This window comes from Suillus plorans, assembly GCF_016647745.1.
Source record: "Suillus plorans strain S12 chromosome Unknown HD556scaffold_30, whole genome shotgun sequence".
Lineage (NCBI taxonomy): Eukaryota > Fungi > Basidiomycota > Agaricomycetes > Boletales > Suillaceae > Suillus > Suillus plorans.
Window position 1 is genome coordinate 21,512 of NW_024537414.1, and position 22,627 is coordinate 44,138.

The 22,627-nt window shown below is 46.6% G+C and overlaps 7 protein-coding genes across 7 annotated transcripts; 3 read left to right on the plus strand and 4 right to left on the minus strand.

Annotated features, from left to right (window-relative positions):
• Window positions 1–1,305, plus strand: HD556DRAFT_1432229 (isoprenoid synthase domain-containing protein; the record flags this gene model as incomplete). The annotated part of the gene is made up of 6 exons (XM_041305104.1): window positions 1–172; window positions 333–435; window positions 563–647; window positions 702–845; window positions 900–1,165; window positions 1,224–1,305. 6 exons carry the CDS (start codon window positions 1–3, stop codon window positions 1,303–1,305), a joined length of 852 nt encoding a protein of 283 aa, XP_041159832.1.
• A 3,446-nt stretch (window positions 1,306–4,751) lies between these two features.
• On the plus strand, window positions 4,752–6,198 carry HD556DRAFT_1478943 (terpenoid synthase; the record flags this gene model as incomplete). Its single annotated transcript, XM_041308571.1, has 6 exons — window positions 4,752–4,923; window positions 5,078–5,252; window positions 5,315–5,478; window positions 5,505–5,596; window positions 5,650–5,915; window positions 5,971–6,198. The coding sequence occupies 6 exons, from the start codon at window positions 4,752–4,754 to the stop codon at window positions 6,050–6,052; spliced, it is 951 nt and encodes a 316-aa protein (XP_041159833.1). The 3' UTR covers window positions 6,053–6,198.
• A 1,668-nt stretch (window positions 6,199–7,866) lies between these two features.
• Window positions 7,867–10,623, minus strand: HD556DRAFT_505219 (general substrate transporter). The gene is made up of 16 exons (XM_041310801.1): window positions 10,444–10,623; window positions 10,388–10,390; window positions 10,243–10,277; window positions 10,068–10,180; window positions 10,006–10,014; window positions 9,781–9,953; window positions 9,641–9,728; window positions 9,453–9,587; window positions 9,146–9,396; window positions 9,053–9,092; window positions 8,906–9,002; window positions 8,809–8,853; window positions 8,540–8,756; window positions 8,436–8,487; window positions 8,279–8,381; window positions 7,867–8,227 (listed from the first exon to the last, which is right to left on the minus strand). Exons 1-16 carry the CDS (start codon window positions 10,502–10,504, stop codon window positions 8,108–8,110), a joined length of 1,542 nt encoding a protein of 513 aa, XP_041159834.1. The 5' UTR covers window positions 10,505–10,623; the 3' UTR covers window positions 7,867–8,107.
• Window positions 10,624–11,063: 440 nt separating this feature from the next.
• On the minus strand, window positions 11,064–13,423 carry HD556DRAFT_1373949 (Dor1-like family-domain-containing protein). Its single transcript, XM_041303021.1, has 3 exons — window positions 13,359–13,423; window positions 12,092–13,303; window positions 11,064–12,039 (listed from the first exon to the last, which is right to left on the minus strand). Exons 2-3 carry the CDS (start codon window positions 13,286–13,288, stop codon window positions 11,404–11,406), a joined length of 1,833 nt encoding a protein of 610 aa, XP_041159835.1. The 5' UTR covers window positions 13,289–13,303; window positions 13,359–13,423; the 3' UTR covers window positions 11,064–11,403.
• Window positions 13,424–13,762: 339 nt separating this feature from the next.
• HD556DRAFT_1443523 (uncharacterized protein) lies at window positions 13,763–15,216 on the minus strand (the record flags this gene model as incomplete). The annotated part of the gene is made up of 3 exons (XM_041306629.1): window positions 13,763–13,852; window positions 13,907–15,124; window positions 15,175–15,216. The coding sequence occupies 3 exons, from the start codon at window positions 15,214–15,216 to the stop codon at window positions 13,763–13,765; spliced, it is 1,350 nt and encodes a 449-aa protein (XP_041159836.1).
• A 1,781-nt stretch (window positions 15,217–16,997) lies between these two features.
• Window positions 16,998–18,488, plus strand: HD556DRAFT_1443524 (uncharacterized protein; the record flags this gene model as incomplete). Its single annotated transcript, XM_041306630.1, has 2 exons — window positions 16,998–17,182; window positions 17,237–18,488. The coding sequence occupies 2 exons, from the start codon at window positions 16,998–17,000 to the stop codon at window positions 18,486–18,488; spliced, it is 1,437 nt and encodes a 478-aa protein (XP_041159837.1).
• A 114-nt stretch (window positions 18,489–18,602) lies between these two features.
• HD556DRAFT_1237859 (armadillo-type protein) lies at window positions 18,603–22,574 on the minus strand (the record flags this gene model as incomplete). The annotated part of the gene is made up of 16 exons (XM_041297934.1): window positions 18,603–18,722; window positions 18,775–18,948; window positions 18,999–19,126; window positions 19,192–19,221; window positions 19,296–20,114; window positions 20,165–20,385; window positions 20,432–20,594; window positions 20,647–20,801; window positions 20,852–20,958; window positions 21,008–21,106; window positions 21,199–21,465; window positions 21,518–21,745; window positions 21,801–22,022; window positions 22,081–22,152; window positions 22,200–22,289; window positions 22,320–22,574. The coding sequence occupies 16 exons, from the start codon at window positions 22,572–22,574 to the stop codon at window positions 18,603–18,605; spliced, it is 3,150 nt and encodes a 1,049-aa protein (XP_041159838.1).
• Window positions 22,575–22,627: the final 53 nt, after the last annotated feature.

Here is a 22,627-nt window from a genome sequence, read left to right on the forward strand (position 1 = left end):
ATGGATGCTCGCCCAAAGACAATATACCTCCCAGACACTATGGTTAACTGGCCCTGGCCTCGTACCATCAATCCTCATTATGAAGATGTGAAAGCTGAAGTCAATGCTTCATTCCGTGATTTCAAGGCCCTGAGTCCTAATTCACAAGAAGCATTCAACAAATGTGATTTTGGTGAGTGGACCTATGTCACGAGCCCTAGATTCAGACGGTGATTTAACACATTTTTTCTTATAGCCCTCCTAACAGCACTGCTTTATCCCAAGGCACCACGAGGTTCGTACTCTTGCCATTAATGCACCACATGACCCTAATTCTGTTTCTGAAAAAATAGAACACTTTCGAATTGCTTGTGATTTGATGAATTTATTTTTCATTTACGACGAGTACACCGACTTCGAAAATGATGCACTCACAAAGAATATGGCAGACATCGTGTTGGATGCTCTACACAATCCTCATAAGAAATGACCAGAAGATGAATGCATTCTGGGCAAAATTGCGCGACAGTAAGTACTTCTGAATGGTTTGACGATCATCTGAAATTCATGGGGTTTCAAATAGATTTTGGGCTCGTGCGATCAAATCCGCAAGTTTGTCTTCCAAACGTCACTTTCTCGAGACCTTCCCTGCATACCTTTATTCAGTGGTTGCTGAGGCTCTTGACCGTGGACAAGACCATAGGCGCAGCCTCAATGACTAGTTACAACTCCGGTGCAAAACTGTTGGTGTAATACCTTCTTTCCCAATATTGGAGATGGCAATTGACTTTCCTGATGAAGTGTTATACCATCCCATCATCATGGATCTTGCTGAATGTATCACAGACTTAGTTCTGATCGATAATGTAAATTGGTATTGAGGATGTCTTGGTTTGTAGTATGCTCACGATCTTCAACAGGACATGATTTCATACAACAAAGAGCAAGTAGTTGGGAACAAAGCCCATAGCATCATCAGTACCATCATGTTTGACCTCGGCCTTGACGTAAGCGGTGCAATGGCCTGGGCAGCGCACTATCACACCGAAGTTCAGAAACGATTCATTGATGGTCTTGCAAAAGTTCCTTCATGGGGACCTTCCATTGATGTCCTAGTCAAAGAGTATCTTGACAAGACAGCAATGTGGGCTCGAGGAAACCATTCTTGGAGTTACGAATCTCAGAGGTAAGTAATGTGAATTTCTCATTGGTAGCCACATCACTTAACCCAATTGGAATTGCAGGTACCTTGCCACCATGGGCCCAGAAATACAGCAAAATAGGCTTGTCCCATTGTTACCAAGCCCCAAATGCAGATCCATGTGAATATACCAGATCTGTTCAGATACAAATCTCTTTTCACAGAATCTGGCACCAGCTTTTCTTGTACCTCGCAAATTATGTTGTGATATATGACTACCATACTTCTCACTTGGTCTCTCATATATGCCACTCATGTCTCTAGCTTTCAGCTGACTAGTGCTTTTCAATGTTCATACATGGCTTTTGTAACCCCACTGGCAGTCGCAGTTACTGTAATGATATTACACTTAGGTTAGTATGAGAACTTTTTGCTGATGTCATTATAAACTGTCATTGATCGAAGCCTATAAGTTTACCTGTGCAGCTTGGACACTAGCCAATGGCATGTTTGTGCGTTGTTACTTGGAAGCCTACTCCCGATGTTACCTAATCCTGACCCAGCCACATGGCTACATACTACTAATACCGAACTTTGAGCGCAATTGCAGTGCACTAAACTGACCTGTTGGCATCCAAAGGCGTATCCCGAGGTAAATGGGGTCACTAGCAATATTCAATTGGCGGCTAAATTCACTTACTAGCACACACCTGTTCTGCCTTCAGCACAGGTCGCAAAAAAAGAGCGCTTCGCGCTCTTTTTAAGCTTCCTGGCCTCAGCTTCATCCTAATAATTCTGAAGGCTCCTGATGAGCATTGTTCCTTTGTCACAGAAAGCCAAGGAGGGCTGCGCCCTCCTTTGGCTTCCTGGCCTCAGGCTGCATCCTAATAAATTGTGTATTTTGAATAAGATCATGCCTTGATAGTGAAAATACATTTATGAGCAGCATTTCAAAAAAACTAAAAGTACATAGTACATAAGATCAGTCAGTTCTACATTCTTTGAGCAGGAGTTTGACAAAATTAAACTTACAAAATATGTAATAGTATCATTGAATGTATTTATTTTCCTGTTTTTCCCTGCCCCCCATCTTCCATTGTGTCCTATGTTACTGTCTCCCATTGTCTCTCCCGTCTCCCATCTCCCATTCTCTCAGTTTCCCATTTTCCTGTCCTCCCATTCTCCAGTTTTTGAGTCTACATTGTCTTTGTCTCCTTTTTTTATTTTTTCACAACCTCATCTTATCTCCTGTCACCATATTTGTTATCTCCCTGTCTGTAGTTGTATTATATGTTGTTCAATTTATGTACATATTCAGTCACTATTAACAATCACAGTAAGCAAAACACTCAAATCCCATCGTCCCCCTGCTCAAACACATTATTTAATGACATGTATTACTAACATCATGCTGGGTTCCCAATGGGCAACATTATTTGAGTCACTGCCCTCCTGTCCTCTGGTTCTCCCAGCTTCCCATCCCCATTTTCCTGTCCTCCCATTCTCCAGTTTTTGAGTCTTTAAGTGGTCTTTTTCTCCCTTTTGTTATTTTCTCATAACCTTCTGTCATTCATCTCCCAATCTCTTTATCTCATATTTGTTTTCCCCCTGTCTGTAATTGTATTATATGTTGTTCCATTATTTGCTCTATGTATACAAAAAATACTACCATAACAATTACAGTAGGGAAAACACTCAAATCTAATCACACATCTGCCTTTCCCTGCTCATACACATCTTTTTCATTATTTAATGCCATGTACATACACAGTTACCAAGGTTGTGCTAAGTTTCCAAAGGGCAACACTATTTGAGTCGGCTGTCATATCCCATATATTCACGCTTCTCTTCCGGACTTCGGACCCTGAGATCCGGTCCGGTCCGATGCTTCCGATCCGATATCCGATAAGCTTCCTATTTCATTTCCTATTCATTTAATGTTAAACACAGCTTATTCGGTATTTCCTATTCCCAGTGTTTCAATTATACCTATTACCGGTATGATTACTGATCCGTTAGACTATGCTTCATTTCCGACTCGTGCTTGATAACCTTTGCACATGCTTCGTACATAGCCTTCGGACCTCTGCTTACTTATCGTTTCATTAACCTCTTAGTATATAAGCCCGTGTATATGTCCTGTAGTACCTCAGTTCGAATATCATCTTAGTTTGTCCTCTTTCTGTCCTCCGGACTTGAGTCCTTCTTACTCTTGTCACCTTCCGAGACTTCGGATAGATTCCGATAGTCTATATCCTCGGCTCTACCTTCGGGTAGTCTTTACTCTGTTAGTTTCTAGTTCGGATACGTCCGGATTAGCCTTATACGCGTTTCCGATATCCGGAAGACATCCGGATATACTACGAGACCCGTCCGGACCTTCGGACGCGATATCGTTAAGTACTTTGAAATAAGGGACAGTACTTGGGAAAGGGGCACAGCGTACGAGCTGAGGCCGAAGTCCTTCGGATCCGATCCTACGAGAGTACGACCTTAACATCGGCGCTCGAAAACACATGACAAAACCACGCGAGATTTCCAAAAACAGGTTTAAGCGAGGTAAGCGAAATACGCGAAATACGCGAAAGCCATGCGAGCGCTCGGACGTTTCCGAAACCATTGTACTTTACTTCTTAGATATAAAGATATAATATAATATGGGTGTGGGGGGTGCGGATAACTATAGCAGGCACAGTTTTCAACCTTGATTCTTGAAAAATATGGTTCATGACCGCCCATCATTATGTCCTCATTCATTCTCTTGATTGATCTTATCTTGCTTGTTATCGTTAGTAGGGCTTGTATTTGACCTTAGCGTTCGACGAATCGCGGAACTCTGATTTCATTCGCGCAAAACACAACATGTTCGACTCAGAATTGGTTGTGGGTGCACAGTAGTATCAAAACTTCTACTGATGTAAAGCTGTGACGGTGCGGGTGTCACGGATATTAAGACTAGATAAGTATAGTCACCTCAGCCTTCACAAAGATTTTTCTGAAGACATTATAGCAACACGACGATCCTCTCTAGTGATTTCCTAACACCATCATGATGGCCAGTATGGCTATGTAGTACCAACCGTCAGCTGGTGTCTGGTTCCAGGATTTGAACGGTGTAGATATCTCGTCCCAGAGGGCGCTTGGAAAGTCCAATCTGGGTTGCACTATAGTCAGCATCTGACCAACGAAGGTTCCAGTTTGTAAGGCTGAAACTGACTCCAGAACTTACATGACACTAATGACTTGGTTGATCACGCTGGCAGTCCGGTAAGCATATGTGCCAGCCTATCAGCCTATTTCAACGTTCATTCGGGCCTATCAAAGCAGAAGCCATTAGTTCAAAAAGAAGCCTTGCGACAAAGACGATGTAGGGAAGACGTTTTAGTTAACCTCTGACTAACCAATTTTTCTGATGTTTCATCAGGCCGATCCTGCTACCTTTGCAGTCTGATGCTGACAGAATCGTGGTTATATACCACATTTATTTATTGCAGATGGATATGTGGAGTGGGCCGATTCTGACCTGGGCACGTACTATATAAGTTCTGCGGGAAGCTCTGGACTGGACCAGCGACAATCCGCCCCTCTTTCAACTTTTGCATTCCTCATCAGAAACTATATTTCGGAAGTCATGGATGCTCGCCCAAAGACGATATACCTCCCAGACACTATGGTCAACTGGCCCTGGCCTCGTACCATCAATCCTCATTACGAAGATGTGAAAGCTGAAGTCGATGCTTCATTCCATGATTTCAAGGCCCTGAGTCCTAAGTCACAAGAAGCATTCGACAAATGTGATTTTGGTGCGACCTATGTCACGAGCCCTAGATTCTGACGGTGATTTAACACATTCTTATAGCCCGCCTATCAGCACTGGCTTATCCCAATGCACCAAGAGGTTTGTACTCTGGCAATTGACTCATCGCAGAACCCTGATTCCATTCCTGAACAAAATAGAACACCTCCAAAGCAGTTGTGACTTGATGAATTTATTCTTCATTGTGGAGGAGTACACCGACATGGAGAATGAAGCAGTCACGAAGGAAAGGATGGACATCGTGCTCGATGCCCTACATAATCCCCATAAGATACGACCAGAAGGCGAATGCATTCTCGGCAAAATTGCACGACAGTAAGTGCAAGTGCTTCTGACTTGCTTGACGAACATCTGAAGCCCAAGGCTTTTTTGCATAGATTTTGGGCTCGCGCAATCCAATCCGCAAGCCTGCCTTCTCAACGTCACTTCCTTGAAACATTTGATGAATACTTTAATTCAGTAGTTGTCGAGGCCCTCGACCGTGAGCAAGGCCGTAGGCACAGTCTTGATGACTACATCAAGCTCCAGTGCGCAACTGTTGGTTAAAACCTTCTTTAACAATATTAGAGATGGGGATGGACCTTCCTGATGAAGTGTTCTACCATCCCATCATCATGGATCTTACTAATTACATCACAGAGCTCATATTTATCGATAATGTAAAGTGATATTGAGGGCATCATAATTTGCAGTCTGCTAACATCCTTCACAGGACATGACATCGTACAGCAAGGAGCAAGTGGCTGGGAACGAATTCCATAATTTGATCAGCATTGTCATGTTGGAACTGGACCTCGACAGTGGCAGCATGATGGCTTGGGCAGCACATTATCACACTGAAGTTCAGAAACAATTTATTGACGGTCTTGCAAAGGTTCCCTCATGGGGGCCTTCCGTCAACGTCCTAGTCAAGGAGTACCTTAATGGGGCAGCAAACTGGGTTCGAGCAAGCCATTCTTGGGGTTTTGAAAGTCAAAGGTAATAAGACTTTCTCGTTGGTATGAACCATCACTTAACCAGATTGGAATTGCAGGTACTTTGGCACCATGGGCCCAGAAATACGACAAACTAGGCTTGTCCCATTGTTGCCAGGGCCCGATCGCAAAGCCATGTGAATCTGTTAGATCCTTCCAGATACAATGCTCTTTCCACAGAATCTGGCGCTAGCTTTTCTTGTACCTCGTAAATTTCGTTTTGATATGTCACTACCATGCTTCTCACTTGGTCTCTCATATATGCCACTCTTGTCCTCCCATTTCTCTAGCTTTCAGCCGACTACTACTTTTCATGACTTTTGTAACCCCACTGGCAGTCGCAGTTACTTCAAATTTACGGTCATTTTTTGTTGATTATCGTTGGAGTAGGGGTTCTGCGGGCATTGTGTGCTGCTCTACATCAGGTAACTGACACGAAAATGATAAAGTTTTGTGAAGCTTTACCTGGCCTAACATTTGTATAATATCCATCAAAATTGCAGTTCAAAAGATAAAGCTTTATATACCTGGACTAAGTTGGATGAACACTGCCAACAGTACAATTATGACAGACTATTTGCAATTACTTGCCAATTATCACCAAACCGGCAAATGTTTGCAATCACTTGTCAGCGCTATCAGCTGTTACATAGTTTGCTAATGCTGGGCTGCACACAATTTTTTCACTCATTTGTTGGTTTGGTTTTTTGAAATTTTTGATAAAAAAAGAAGTAGCAAATATACATAGGTAATTCTACAATAAATGGAAGCAACAAGGAGATAAGAAAAGAGGATAGACAAGGAAGTAGGGTCCAGATCCAGATCCACGAAGGGCCACAACCATGAGGAAGGACCAGGACCGCGAGGAAGAACCAAGACCGTGAGGAAGAACCAGGACCACGAGAAAGGACCAGGACCGCGAGGAAGGACCACAACCACGACGAAGGACCAGGATTGAGGAGGGACCATGACGAAGAACCACGGAGTGACCTTGAGTGAGGAGGGCCTAAAAAGTGAGAGGGCAAAATAATAATAATAGCGGTGGTAGTGGTTGAAAGGGAAGTAGCGGTAGAAAGTTGAACTTGACGAAAAAATTTCAGATGGCTCACTTACATAAGCTTCCTTTAAGGCCAAGCATTGTGATGCACTGGATTACAATGTGATGCCATCGGTTACCATTCGGTCGAGAAATGCTGGTGCACTTGCATGACAAGACCTATTTTCATCTGAATTGTAGGTTTTTTGTCATATTTTATCCTTGGATTTCAGTTTGTTTTTCTTGTATATTACTTTATCTACCTTTGTTTTTGCATGTAATCTCGTGAATTTCTGATCTGATATTACCAAATTTTCCTGATGTAGAAGCCATCGACAATCTACCAGTGACCCTTTCAGTAAACTCTTCTTTCGCACAACTCGAACTTCATTTCAAACACCGCGCTTCGCCTGCCAAATCTACATCAAACCCAGATGACTACGTAACTTATAATTAACGTCACTAGACCATGTTCGTACTTAGCCGTCATCATCGCAGCCTGCCTGCTTTACTTTAGGCTTAGGCCGCTGGCTCCTGTCCCACTGTCATCTTGGATTCGCTCAAGGTCACCTTGCAGGCAGACTTGAGTACGCATGGGGACTACTTCCGAGTCCAAAATAACTCGTGGACACTCTTCCCGAATTGCGATGGAGGGCGTACATAGCACATGATGCATCATGACGCTCCTGGACTCTATCACGACCCAAATTCCTCCTGTTTCACCTTCAAGCTAATCTGATCCTGACACGTCTCTCAAAGTCGATTTGTTCACTAATGTTTCTGCTGTGTCTGTAGACGCCTCGAATCGGTGAAACTTTCTGTGCAGACTGCAGTTCAGTATGAAGTGAGTACTATGAGCACTTTCTAAGTCTAGATCTGATCGTTCTGGTCAATCACTAGTAGGCATCGCAAACAACGTGAATCCCAGCTTGTAAGTGGATCCGGATGGTGCACGTCCTACTTCGCAGTTGTAGCCCTATAGTTACTATCGCCATGCCTTGTTATTGTTGATACCTGCCTCATTCTATACTGTCTTCCCTCATCGGAAACAAAGTCTGTGAAAAAAACATAACTTACTCATCGTTTAGAATAACATGGTCAGCGTACAAGTACATGGGCACTATCATATCAATACGTAGTATTGCGATGCATATATATCTTCAGGGTTTCTCCACCGAGTCCAAAGTTCCTTTCTCATGCACTTCATGATGATGCTTCTCACTCGGTCGCCAGCCTACTGATCGCCAGGGCGGAATGCCAGAGCGGTACAACTCATCCACCTAGTTGTTCATTAGATGGGCAGCAATTTAGAACGTGCAATGAATTATTACCTCTTCTAAAGTTAAACCTTTGGTCTCAGGAATGGCAAAATACACGTAAATGTATCCAAAGACAAGCATGCCGAAGAAGACCATCATTATCATTGGACCAATCCTAGTAAGGTGTTCAGACACCGAGAAATATCTTCAAAACATTTGGCTGACTCACCGATCGACAATCCTTGGAGAGAAGAATGAAAGCATGAAGTTCCAGAACCAGTCTTGGACAAGCGTGAGTAACGAATTCAAATAGTGAAAATGGAGCAATCGTACTTGTCGCGCTGCCCAGAGCAATTGACTTGGGGCGTACTCGAAGAGGGAAAGACTCCCCAAGGTACACCCACGGAGTAGGTCCCCAAGTCGTACCGAAGCTGAACACTTGAAATACTGCAAAAGCAATAACGACGTCGCCCCCAGCTCTATTACGAGCAGTAAGTGCCGAAGTTGGTGTTCCGGTAGGCGCAAGAGTGGTATGCCCCACCACAGCAACCTAGTAGAAGTATCAGTCCAACACTGTTTGTCAACGGATGGTGTGCACGAACGATTAATGCACAGACAGCTTGCACAGCTGCGCCAAGTAGAAGGGACTAGAGGAAAAAGTAAATTTCTCCTCTTATCGTCTAACAGAAGAAGGAATACCTTTCGGCGACCCCAAGCCTCGATGAAGTACAGTGCGGGGAGAGTTCCAAAAACCGACACAGCACCAAGAACCGTCTGGATGATATAAGGTGAAAGCCTGACATTACATGAGCTAAATTGCATTAAATGGAGAAATTCAAGACTCGCCCTGCACCTGCACTCTGAAAGAAGGTGTCGCCATAGTAGTCTGTCGACAATTGTCATTATAAATCAAAAATAAATCAGCATGAGGGATCTTACAGTAAAAGTTCTGGCCGTTAAGCTGCTGAATAAATTGAAGCATCATGCCATTGATTGTTCGACGCCATAGTGCATTTCTCGTGGAGAAACATTCTAACCAAGTCGCTTTGCCACCCTCATTCTCTGCTCTGATAGCAAAATCGAGTCCCTCGACAATTTCAATGACAAGAGAGTCGTCCTCAGAAACTCCGTTGAGTTCTGCAACTACCTTGCGCGCTTCGTTACCTCGTCCAGTTCCTAGAAGGTGTCGGCTAGTAAAGGTCAAATTCGTCAGTTTGAAATGAGAAATTTTCAGCATTGCACGTACGGAGATTCTGGAAGGAAAAATATTCCAGACAAAAGTATGATGCCCCAGACCATTTGCAATCCGATAGGGAGTCGCCAAGACGCAGAGTTGTTGATTGTGTGACTTCCGAGTTCAAGCACGTAACTCAAAAATATGCTAGATAGCAACCGTTAGCGAGTGTTCTGATGGAGGATGAAGACTTCACGGACCCCGAGATAATTTGGACTTGGTAGATGACCAAGATCGTACCACGAATAGCTTTCGGTGCCGTTTCTCCGTTGTACAGGGGCACAATAGCTGAATAGATGTAGTTAGATTCACAGAGTCTTATCCTGACATCAGCACCGACCTGATAATGAACCGACACCTAAGCCTGCGATATAACGCCCTATTACCAACTGAACAAGAGAGTATGTCGTGCCAGTTTGGATAGCCACGCCGACAGTAAAGATAGCCGACCAGAACAGAATGGATCCACGGCGTCCAAGCCGATCAGATGTGAACGCTTGAGCGATGGCTCCACTTTAAGCATCGTCAGATTATTATAAGAGCAAAAAAAATATAGTTCCCCCACCAGAACGTGCTACGACAGGTGTGAATGTCAGCACAGAGTAGAACCAAATATCGTAGTCTTACCCAGCCGACAGAAGAGAAACGATTATCGATTGTCTCGAACTTGACAGGTAGTACTGACCATCCATTCCTTCTTGGCCGAATCGGCGAATAAAGTCTGGCATAATCAGACATCCCTAGAGTAGACGAACAATTTAGACTCGGATGTGCCGAGGATTAAGGAAGTATGAGTACATACGGAAATGACGCCCATATCATACCCAAACAGGAAGCCTGTATCACCGTAGGTGTCAATCTACTGGCCATGTAAGCAAAGAAGTGGGAGCTTTATAGTTGCTATTAAACGACGTACGTTTTATGGTCTGTATATGAAAACCGCGCACCTCCTGCAAAGAAGAGTTCAATGAGTACTGGATGGCAGTGACGAGAGTTAACTCACCGAACGCGATGAAAATGGCGAGTAAGACCGCTCTACGGCTCGTTGGAACATCTCTTGCCATGATCTAGTAGGACGAACGTCTAAGAAAAGGCGGTTGGAGAGTGGTCCCGCTAAGCAGGTAGGCTTAAGTACAAGATCTGAATAAGCGAAGTGAATATCCATCCATCGTGACGTATGACAGGGTCATGCGGTCCGGGATCAAAGAGAAGGAATTCTTCGATCCCCAAAGGTACAGGCTTGCGCACTCCCCCGTACACAAATGAGCTAAGGGAAACCGTTTTGTAGGTAAGAAATAGCCAATGCATAGAGTTTTCCAAGGCCTTCTCTGCGCGCACAAGCAACGACTTATCTGGCCAGTCATTCTGAGCATCATTCAGAAGCAGATTGGTCTACAATACCCGCGCGAAGTTTGTGCGTCGGTCGGACCTCGGTACATTTTGAGGGTCGGTTTTTATCCCTGACTCAACGCGTGACCTGAAAGCCTGATGCCACAGCCCACGAGCGCGTGAAATAGGGTCACTGGGCAAGATCACTGCTGAACAAGCACACCAGTATGTTAAGGCGGTCAAGGCATATTGCTATTAGCAAAGAGTGCTAGTGCACACGTGAGTGAACGACAAGGCACGTGTTCTCAGCTTAGAAATAGGTGTGCCCCTGTAGCAACCATACTTAGCATCGCTAGCTATCGCCGCACTTAGTCTAGTGTCGCTCCCTTTCCCGGGCAGTGCTGAATGCAAGGCGGCTGCACGTCGGAGCACCGAGGAGTATTCCTAGCAAGACATTCCCGACAAGACGGACACCTCGTATTTCAATATATATTTCCAAACAGAACGAACCACATAACTATGTTGGGTGGCAATGTTGTTTTGGCTCATTGGTTCATGGAATCAAGAACACTCACAATCAGAGAAAACAAATCAAGATCAAGGGCATCGATCGCTTTGCCATCGCATCTCTACATTATATTCCTGTGGAGCCTAGCCAGCTCTCCCACTCTCTAACTATGAAAGACAACTCACGTTTACCTTTTCCGCCTGCAACGGGGTCTCCAGCTCCGTCACCAACAGATTGGCGATCCTTGAGTGAGGCACTGAAAACACCCTCCACAATAGCGCGTTGCAGCCAAGGAACAAGAACTCGGGTATATGCTGCCCCAGCTGCTTGCAGAATCTGTATCTCTTTCGCATCCCCACCTCGCCAGTCTTTGGCATATTGTAGCAGACCGTGGCCTGTATTTGCAAGACACTCTTCGGCACCATCTACGATGCCCCACAACGCATCAACAGGCGCAAGCATGCGTAACCTGTTTAGCGCACGAATATATGCGTTTAACATTTTCGCAAGCGGCGGGAAGGCGGTTAGCACTTGCGGCGGAGAATGCGAAGTATTGGATGGCGAGAGAGCGAGCGTCTTGAACGCAGGCACACTGTTAGGTGTGGCAACCAGCCAGATGGAAGGAGGAGAGGCCTTGGGTTTGTTCGTGACGTGCTTGGCAAGCACGCCAGACCATTCATGCTCCGCACCGAGTCGCACATCTCGTACAAACCCGCTGATGACTGATCGTGAAATCAGTGGTGATAGTAGCGCACGAAAATCCTGTATGCGCACCAATTTAATGCGAGAAGGATTAAAAATGTATGACGCTTACCATCCCTACGCGTGCTAAAGCAGAACTACAATAGGCAAGCTGTGTCGCAAGTGGTGCGAGGTGAGGATAAGCACGTTCAAGGTACGATCGGAGAGTCGGAAGGAGCAGCTCCAGAAGTGTGGAAGGCAACGTTTGTCTGATGATATAAGAGGATGTCGAGGCATCCTGATCTGCAGGTGGTGTTATCCGTGCTCCAGCATGCGAACGGTCGAGGAATATCGTCGTATATTGCGTGACAAGATCGTATGCGCCTTCCCTCCAAATGTCAATGTACTTCTTTAAGAACCGGGCGACGTCATCAGCCTCTCTATCAATCTCCCGCTCTCTTTCCTCTACAGTGCTTCCAGCTGGGAACTTAAACTCCAGACTTCCAGCATCGGAAGGTATACCAGCATCCCTTTCAATACCATCCAAGGTATCACGAAGGCATCCAATTCGGGCGCTGATGAACACGAGTGCTAGTTCGTCCTCGTGTATGGCCTTCATTCGACGAAGAAATTGTACTGCTTTCCAGAACGCTGGTAGCTTGCGAGCGGGTTCATATAACGTGTTCAGGAGGATGAGTTGCATGGAATGCAGCGAAGAAGCTATCTCAGCTTGCAAGGAATCTGCGAGTTGAAGCGGCAAACCGTGCGTCGCTTCTTCGTCACCGCTGGAATTCTTCCTACTTTGAGCGATTAGAGAGGACAATGCAGATGACGCGTGGGCAGCTAGTGAGAGAGCTTCTGCATAGAGCCCGTTGCGGACGCATGTGTCAATGAGGACTGGAACATCAAGCAAGTCACATAGTTTGTCGTGCTGCTCCAGTACAACGCGTGCTTTCTGCCTTCCCTCGATAACCTCTGGACCAGTCTTCTCGCGAAAAACGCGTGCGGCGCCATCAAGAGCTGGTAGAGCAGTGTTGATTAGAGAATTGAGTGACGTGTCAAACGAAGAGAGTGATGTCAGCAGCGCTGTTGATGTGTCGTGAAGGGAGAGAAAGGTCGGATAAGATGTATGTGTCAAAGCAGTGAGTGAAGAAGTCAATGTATGAGATTGCGTCGTGAGCGCGGTCGGCGTTGACAGTAAATCTGAGAGCGCATTGGTAGGTAATTCGGCGAGGAAATGAAGATTAGATGAGCTTGACGCGAGCAGCGAGCCAGAGAGAACGTCTGGAAGGCTCGACAGCTCGCTGGATGTCGAGACCGCCGTAGTCATCGATATCGTCGACTGCTACTCACTTACATAGTTCATTACTGTTCCAGGACCAACAAAATGAAGAACGCACCTTGCGGGGGTCGAAGACTCAAAGCTAGCGTGTGTATCAAGAGTCAAATAGAATTCAAGCACAATAACCACCTCAAACTGGAATTATCTTGGCCGTTATGACCGTGACCGGTTAACCCTTGGAACAAGACAGTGACCGTGATCAAGAAGATAATTATTGCATGAATCAATGGTTGAGCCCTCGTTATGTGCAGTAGAGTAATAGTTCTGTCATATTGATGTATGTATAGGCTGATACGTATTCCGACAGCTACAATAGAAAATATTCATGAATGAATAAGGTGTGATTAGAAGATGATCATGATAACGCAAAAGCCGACGTAGAATGGGGGTCGTGTCCAAATATATTGGTACTCGTAGGTAATGGGATTCTTCAAGTGTCATGACGGAATTACAATCGTCGGATTATGCCACAAAAACAGGGCAGATAGCAGGTTGCATGCTGTCGAGAGTCTGAGTGCGCGGGTACGTCGGCGGCACAACTGGATCCCCGCGCTATTCGGTCGATCAATGTCAATTTTACAGCAGGAAAGAAGGCTGTTTACTCACTACCAACAAGCGCATCCTTCGCACATCCCGCGTTAGACGGAGATCAACACCGCGGTATGCGCACGCCATCTGGAGAAATGCGAACTGCGGATGACGGTGGCCGTCGCGCCAAAGGTTAACTGTTACTGCTTGCAGGTCGTCCCGAGTCTTGACGAGATCAACGATAGGATTGAGAAGGGTATCCAGGTCCAGCCCGAATGCTAGGTGTTGTATAGTCTCCGGCATTTGACGGCAAATGACAGGAGAAGACCATGAGCTCTCGGTGCGAAGCTCGCGAAGAGAGCGGCATCGCATCGCCGCATGTGCGTGCTCATGCGTGGCAAAAGATGGAATGGCTAGCGAGTGCAACGTTTCGCCGTGCTTCTCGACGAGGAAGTCTAAAAGTTCGGGACTTGGCTGACGTTCTAGGTCAATGACTCGTAAACTCTTTTCTTCCGCGGAGCGATGCAAGAGCCAGTCAAGAAATTCCTTGGCAGGTTCTCTTTGGCAGTTCAAGCGCAGTTCTTCCAGAGCGCAGGGGAATGGTAGATACGTCATGCCAGGCGATAGAACGGGAGATGTTCCAGTGATGGAGAGTGATTTCAAAGAAGGCCAAACTTCAAGAAGTTGGAGAAGGGACTGATTGTTCTCCGACCAGTTGCTGAAGTTCAAAGCCGTGATGTGTGGGCCAGCAATAAGTAATGCTAGGGAATGGTCGTCAAAAGACGGGGCGGGACGACGCATGCGTTCTTGGGCAGGACTTCCAACGACATCTTTACCAGCAGCCACGTACCCGTACTGAGCAAGGTCAAGCTCGTACAAATTGGGGCAATTAGCCACTGCAACAGCGAGTGACGATTGATTGAGGCAACCAGGCTGGTTATAATCAAGGACAGCACGCATTTGAACAACGGCGTCACCGAGTATTCGCCCGCGCGGAGAACTCCGGTTGACAGCGTGAGTAAAGGAAGCAAACGCCGAATGCGAGCGGAGGCGAACTCGTCGAAACAAGAGCTTTTGAGCATGGAGCGACCATGCTTTGCAAACAAGTGTGCACTTGCTTAAGAGGTCGATGTCAGGACCACCTTTATCATCGAAGTACGCGGTCTCCAAGATGGTCAGCACAATTTCAATAGGAATGCCGCTAGCAGGCACGCGCGGTGTTTGAATGTTGTCGTAAACTTCCGAGTCATGAGGAGGACTAGACGTGAATTTGAGTGATATTTCGTGTTCCACAACCTGCAGATATGTTAACAGTGCGCCCCGACGACCTGCATCAAACTACTCACCATTGGAGGCCCGGAATATGGTAAGTATCCGCAAAAAGTCATGATATTAGATCACTGATTAAGATACGCGATGTATAGGACAAGATTGGCCCAGTGCTATTCAGCACTTGGTCAGCTTTGGCAGGCTGAATATTGGTTTCAACGCATTCCGTGGAACCATATTTATATGAAGGCGGTGAAATGAAATGACCACAGCTCATAACAAATTTCTAACACTGCCGCCGGAGCATGATGACGAGACGCGCTGTTCCGAACCTTGCAATGATGGTAAGCAGATGGGCTAATTACCTCCGTCTACACGGTTCACACCTTCCATTTTCAAATCTCAATAAATCGAAACGTTAACGAAGCTTATACGTTTACTGAAACGAGACCCTACGAAGAGCCCACAAATTCTCCGATGTGACGGTCTGTACACATCATCGATTGGGAAGTCTTCCTTCAATTAGGAGGGACATAGTCATAGTAGGGACATGTAGTTCCCTAGACCTTCAGGCCACTCGGATTTATCGATTCCCTGATTCCAGTGCCATTGGATTACATCCCACGACTTACGGTCACCGTCTGTCATTATGACTCATTTTCATGTCTTCCGTTCTGTCAAGAACCTTCTTCCACTGCTAGGGGCAACCTACTGTCGGTTGTTGCCGCGCGGACGGCCCTCAAGCTTCTGGCGCTCAGACAAAAGCAATCCACTCCAATCAATCACAATCGATAGACTAAATCCCCCACAAACCCGCTCGATGCCGCGACGACAATGTATAAATTAATCGCAGACGGCACATTGCTTCAAATCGAGTCGGACGCGAAATGATGTTCTACCCAAAGGGTTCTGGATTCTGCTTCAGTGAGTCGGAGGCGAAATAGTATTATTTTCTCAGAAAATTTTGGTCTTCCCCCTGATTTACTAAGGCACCCGCGAGTTTACACAGGTTTACACGCGACGGTCGTGTTCTCACAAGTAATATAATAAATTGTAATAAAAGCTCATGAAGGGCCGCGGTTGCACCCGCTCATTGAAGGGAGTTAGGGAACGTTTCATTGGTGGCCGATCGGCAATTACGTTCTTGCCTGGACTGAGATCGTGATTTCAGCAAGAGGCCGCGCGTTAAGGTTATCTCACTTGATCAGAACGGAGTGATGGAACAGGGGGGATTGCGCCACCTCTCAAAGAGATTACAGGTACTGGGGAGCTGATCGTGATATCGCTGATAGCGACTGATCTCGGTGAGGTTGATCACAGAGTGCATCAGCCGCTTTAACGTTACTGACGTCAGCGATAAGGGGACGTACACTGAGTCTGGGGTATATCGTCGCTTGCTCATGACGCATATGACTGACTGTAAACCTTGCTATTGTATCGGATCGATAAACAAAAAGGCCTTGGAGTCGAATTACCATAGAACTCTATAAGTCGATCCGCGGAGCTCCCCTGAGCATGCCATGCGTCGTCTACGGAGAAACAATCACGCGAGACTTACACGAGACCATTCAAATTCATTCAAAGACCTTCTCGTACTTGGGCCGAGTCTTTTGTTTTCGTCAAATACTTAATAAGAGTCGACTTAGCAGATCAGGCGGTATGTGATCGAGCCGATGCCTGCGGAAAGTTTGATTTCGGAAGGGACGAGTCTCAAAATATTTGCCAATGGTGTCGTACTTGGGTCAATTGAAGTTCGCTCGCCTGTGAAGATGCATCCGAGAGCGAGTTATGATCCGCACCTAAGGTCGCCGACGGACCGGGAGCCACAATAAGCCAAACAATGACAAATATAGCTGTGGGATTCAGATTGCCGAAGACTCTCAGAGGGACGTTGTCAAACATGTCCAAGTCGTCGCTATCCTCCGTCGTTTCAAACCTCGTCCGGGCGTCCATGGGGACAGCCGTTTCTCCGTCTATCACTGACGACGACCTTGACAGACACGTTGCAGAGCTCATATTGAGGGAAGCCAAACAGAAGGCCGAAAGCTACGGCACCGTAGGAATTAGGGCATATCTTCCACCTGCGTGAGTCTACCATCTAAAAAAATCAAACCATCAACTCACCAAAGACTTGTTTAGGCCTGACCCAAATGCGCCTCGCCCGAACAAGCGTTTCCTCAGTTCAATCATTAAGAGCACAGATGATCACAACAAGACTATACTTCGCGCACAGGCGCTTGCTGCACAGGAAATCAAAAGGGAGAAGGATGAGCAAGAGCGCAGAGATAGGAAAGCTCGTGCGGAAGAGGCTGTCGCTGCCGAACGCATGAGGAGACGGAGACCTGACCATGATGAACATGGTTGGGGTATTCGAAGGGAACATGACCGACGGAGGGATAAAGACCGGAACAAGGGGAAAGAAAAGAGTCCTGGGAGGCATTACAAAGATGATAAAGATGATGACAGTCACTACAGAAACAGGCCCAGCAAACGGAGACATCAATCACGTTCACCATCAAAGGAACGGAATAGTGATACGAAGCACAGGACAAGCAGCCGGAGATCACCATCTTCCGAGAGAGCTAGTTCTTTCGATCACCGTCAACATACAAGACGTAGACGACATGATGACGACAACCCCAGAAGGAAAAGACGCCATACGAGCCGTTCTACTTCTCCACGTCGCATCGACTCGCTAGCGCAGCCTGTTCCAGGGATTCCGGTCTCCAGGAAAAGGACGCGATCAGTATCTCTATCTGATGATGCTCATAGAAAGACCACCAAGCAGACGCGGCTGAGTCGTCGTACGACTCGGTCCCCTTCCCGGTCATCCCAAACCTCCCCAGATGATGAAGCTGTGGAATCCACAGGGGAAATTCTACCTTCTTTCAAGAGTCAATCAGGAGCTCCCAACGAATTTCCCAAACCGCCCCCTCGTACACTTTCACCTTCCCCTCCACCACGCCGACCCCAACACGTAGTCACTTCGTCAGGTTCATACCACAGCGTTCGGTCACCGTCTTCGTCACCCCCTCCTTTACCGCCCGCGCGGCTTCCCTCAAAGATGGACAAATACTTTCAAGAGTCTTACGACCCCCGACTCGATGTCACAACACTCCCTGTCCCCAACGTACCTGCTACTGGCTTGGTCAGTGACGCAGAGTTCGAGGGTTGGGACGCCATGCTTGAACTCATTCGGCAACGACGAGAAGATAAAGCTGAAAAGAAACGTCTTGAACGTCTCGGAATATCAAAAGACAAGGTCAACAAGAAAGGCACAGACAGTGAGGTTGCTGATCGTTGGGCTAGTGGGGGTGATAACATTATGGATATCGAGTACAAGAAAAGGGGGACTGTTCGAGAATGGGACTTGGGGAAGGAGGGTTTTTAAGAGTTGCTTGTCAGCAATACTAATTTGTATCTACGGGACAGAATACCATCATCACATAACGCTCTTGCTTTCATGTACAATATGTTTTCGTAGTAGGGAACTGACCATCCAAACTCAGTGATCAATAGCGTGGCGCACAACCATAATCTCCTCAGCCGACAATTGTTCCATGCTTGCGGAAAAGTTGTTGACGTTGTGTGATGCGCATTCTTTGAAGAATGTCACCAAGTGCGCCTGAAATATCTGTCAGGCACGTACGAGTCGCCGTTAAACCAGCAACACCTACCTGCATGTCAATCTGAGAGATGGCGTCGTTTCTAAGGTCTTCATCATCCGTCTCTTCGAGAATGTCGTCATTATCAAAGTTGACGCCGCGGGGACCCAGCATCTCAGAAAGGAAGGCAAATTCTTCTTGCTTGAAGCCCTGATTCTGTTGCTCTTCTTCTGTCCATTCTTCATCCTGTTTATCGCTTAGCAGGACATATAAAGGAGCCTGAAAACAGTACGCACACCATCGTCCGAGTCCACATCAAACTCGGCTTTGGGGATCGTCGCAGAGTCGCCCCCAGCTCTGAGATCGTGCACGAGCAGTTTAAGCGCCTTCACGGGGAAAGGCACTGATGTAAATTCATGTGGTGCTGCGCCGCCAAAAGTCAGTACCAAACGGAGCAAAAAGAACAAGAGATAGGCAAATGATGCATACTCGTCTTCGTTCGCGACCGGGTCATGATCACTGTCCCGGAAGCACAAGCAGAAACCGTTGAATATCCAGAAACGAGTAATTCTTTATGCAGAATGAAGACTCACCATTCTTCGTCTCCGGCTTCAAGATAATATCGCCCTTGACCATCAATGATTGCAGGCTTGGACGACCAGAGGCGTACAATTTTGTGAGCGCCAGTGTGCTAACACGTGATTGCCAGAAGCCCTGGAACGTCTCTGCGTTCTCACACCACGTCTGGATAAGGATATCGAGACCGTTCCTGCCATTCGTCGTAGTAGATTCCAGCAAATACAACACTGTGTCCTGCTGGTTATAAGCGAGGAACGCGAATGGAATGACGAGGCTCTGGATGAATGTGGCCGTCTTGGCCGATAGCATACGCAATACCATAGCTTGAAGAAGCTCTGGAAGTACTGGGAGAACAGCTTCGCCTGCATGACGCAGCAAGTGGATGATGAGATCACCAATGACCAAACCACCGGATTCATCGTCGTTTTGCAGAAGCTTCGCAATAACTTTCAGAATATGATCGAGACCGGATTGGCCGGATTGGCCCCGCCATTCTAGGATCTGCCTGCAGTCTTTGCGGACTATTAAAGCAAGACACGCCATGCCGTTTTGTAGAACATCACGATCTTCTGCTTCACTAAGGCAGCTAAACAAGCTAGGTGCTAGGAGAGCGAAGAAGCCGTCTCCAAGGCCGCCTTCGGGTGCACCACGAACGAGGCTTGAGATCAAGTCAATGGCAGACCCTGCTATCCAGGCTTCTTGAGGTTTGGAACTCGCGATGGCAGTACAAAGAGTGGGAAGCGCCTGTTTGACAACCGTTTCGTACACTCCTGTGCCAATCGAGGAGGCCAGCGAGGTGAATATTTCGGTGAAAATTGATAGGAAGATGGGATCTATGATCTCCGATTAGTTTGTTGAAAGGTGGAGGTGAGGTCTATTCTACCTTTGTTGTTCTTCGCCCAGACTTCCAGGACGGCCAATACGAGAGAATTGGACAAGTCAGTGGTGAGCCATTGAGCCCTGTTGACATCTAGAACAACCGACATCGTCTCGAGAACCAAGGATAACGTGTCCTCAGTCGTTACCAGTAGGAATGGCCCCAGGTCCTGTGCAATCCGCGACACAAAGGGCGTAATAGCCGACTCCTCCGCGCCTTCACAGAAGCTGCTGAGGTATTAGATGGGTGTCATTCGAAGTACACAACACATACTTGTGAATGGCTTTGACAGCAGATATTTTCACGGGAATCCCAGCAGCATTCGATTCAATGACATGCATAGCAGCTTCCAAATACTGACCAGCCATCTGTAACGGCAATAGCCTGGCAAACTGGCTCGCGAATACGAAACCTCTGCCTTGCAAGAATGGAAAGTCTGGAGAAATATCAAATAACGTGAACCCCACGTGAAGATGCGTGATGCATACCAGACTGGTTTAGGACAGACGGGACGACATTGGCAAGCAAATCCTCCACATCAATAGGTTTTGCTCGGCCAGAATCCTGTTCATTTTCAATGCACTCGAGGACATCTTCGGATTGAGAGCCAATCGCAGCCAAGGATGCTTCAAGTGGTTTCCACCTGTGCTCGACCGATTAGAGGTTGAACGCAATCTATTTTCAGCAACTCACCAAGCAGTTGACCCATTTTCTCGTGCTCTCTGTGATGTTGCAATGACCTGATGAATCGTAGTCTGGAAGGTAGCACAAATTTGGGCGGGAGAACGGTTGAGAATAGTCTGCGGAAGACATTAGTCTTCTTTTGAATGTGTCTAGCCCAGCACGTACATATAGCAACTCGAAGCCAGCGACTCTGACGCCATAGGCCTGTGTGTCATCTTCCTCATGTGCCACGAAAGCATTGGCATTTGTCGCCCACGTCTCTTCCTGTAGTCAATCAATCAACATCCAAAAGCAAAGACGTGGGTGGGACGAACGTCATCCGCCGTCATCCGTGAATAATTGAAAATCGCGGAGACCAAACTGTTCAGGTTCTCCATCTGAAGCCATTCCTTCGCTTTTCCCCCTCTGACAACATTCGAAACAAAGTCGAACAAAGGGCAGATGAGGTGCGGTATTTCTACTGTTTCCTCCTCTGACGACCCAGGGGCACTTCCGGATCCTGAGATGTAGAATGTATCATATGTTTCGGACATCACCTGAAGGTGACGCAAGGATGCATCTAGATAACCACGAACGTACGAGGTCATGGCACGAGGGAATGATGTGTGAATGACGTCCAGTGTCTGAAATTGCATGCATCAGGAAGCCCGTCGGATCGTGTATTTAATCAAATACCTTGAAGACCTGGATTCTGACAGCTAATCCATCCCAGTTATCCTCGTTGGATACGTCCTTCAAAGGGTCAAGGTTAAGAAGCACTTTGAATGCATCCAACCAAACTGGCAGGATGGTTGCAGTAGCTTCCTTCACAGCTTGTGGGTGTTGATCTTTGACCATGTAGAGTGCTGTCACGCATTGACGAAAAACGGACACAGTTCGCGCCCGAGTCAAAGGTGTATGTTGCTATTCTCAGAATTTCAGTCACAAATCAAACTTCAGAACAGAAGTTGGATCGCACCTCCGTGGATCCAAGGATGGTAAGCAAGACGGGAAGAAGCTGTCGCAATACAGGTAAAATTTGATCTTCGGTGAGGTCCGATTTTATAAATTCGGTGAACACCTGCATCGCGCCATGCACAGCGTCAGAAGAACTTGAAGAAATCAAGGAAATAAGGGAATTGAGTAGTTCAGGGTATTCATCCGGCCAATCGCAGTTCCCAATATATGACATTGTATGAGCCTTCGCATAAAAATTGAGATATAAGTGTGCCAATGGCTCAAGTTGGGTTGGGACTCACACATAAAGACCGGATTTTCCGGTTCGAGTCTGATAAGCCTTGGAAGACAGCATGGCGTATGCGGGATTTGATCTGTAGAAGATCGATATGATGAACCCAGATAATGTCGAGAAGCATACCTCTACTGAAGGTGCGTTGCCCTTGAACGATTCAAAGTATGGAGACCATCGTTCCTTTACATATTTTCTGAGGACAATGCTTGCTGAGTGCTAGGTAAGATCCAAGATAAAGAGGCAAACATCGCAGCAAGAAGGGAAAGAACTTATCTGCCGGAGCGGGATATCAACGTCCTGTGCTAAAATAAGCTGTGCTAGAGCTAGAGCTGCCTCTGATAAACGCGTGCTAAACATCAGATCTGCAGTCAATGGTCGCGATTTTGAAAACCAGCCTTGATGGAGCAGAACCTCAGAAAGCTTGAGTTCAGCAGCGATCCTAGTATTTGCATCTGCGCTTAAGGTGTCTGCCAGTATCTGAGAGACATTCACCGCCGCCATCGTCAGTGATGATGATATACTCAGAATAGAGCAGGAATGATATGCTAGGGTGC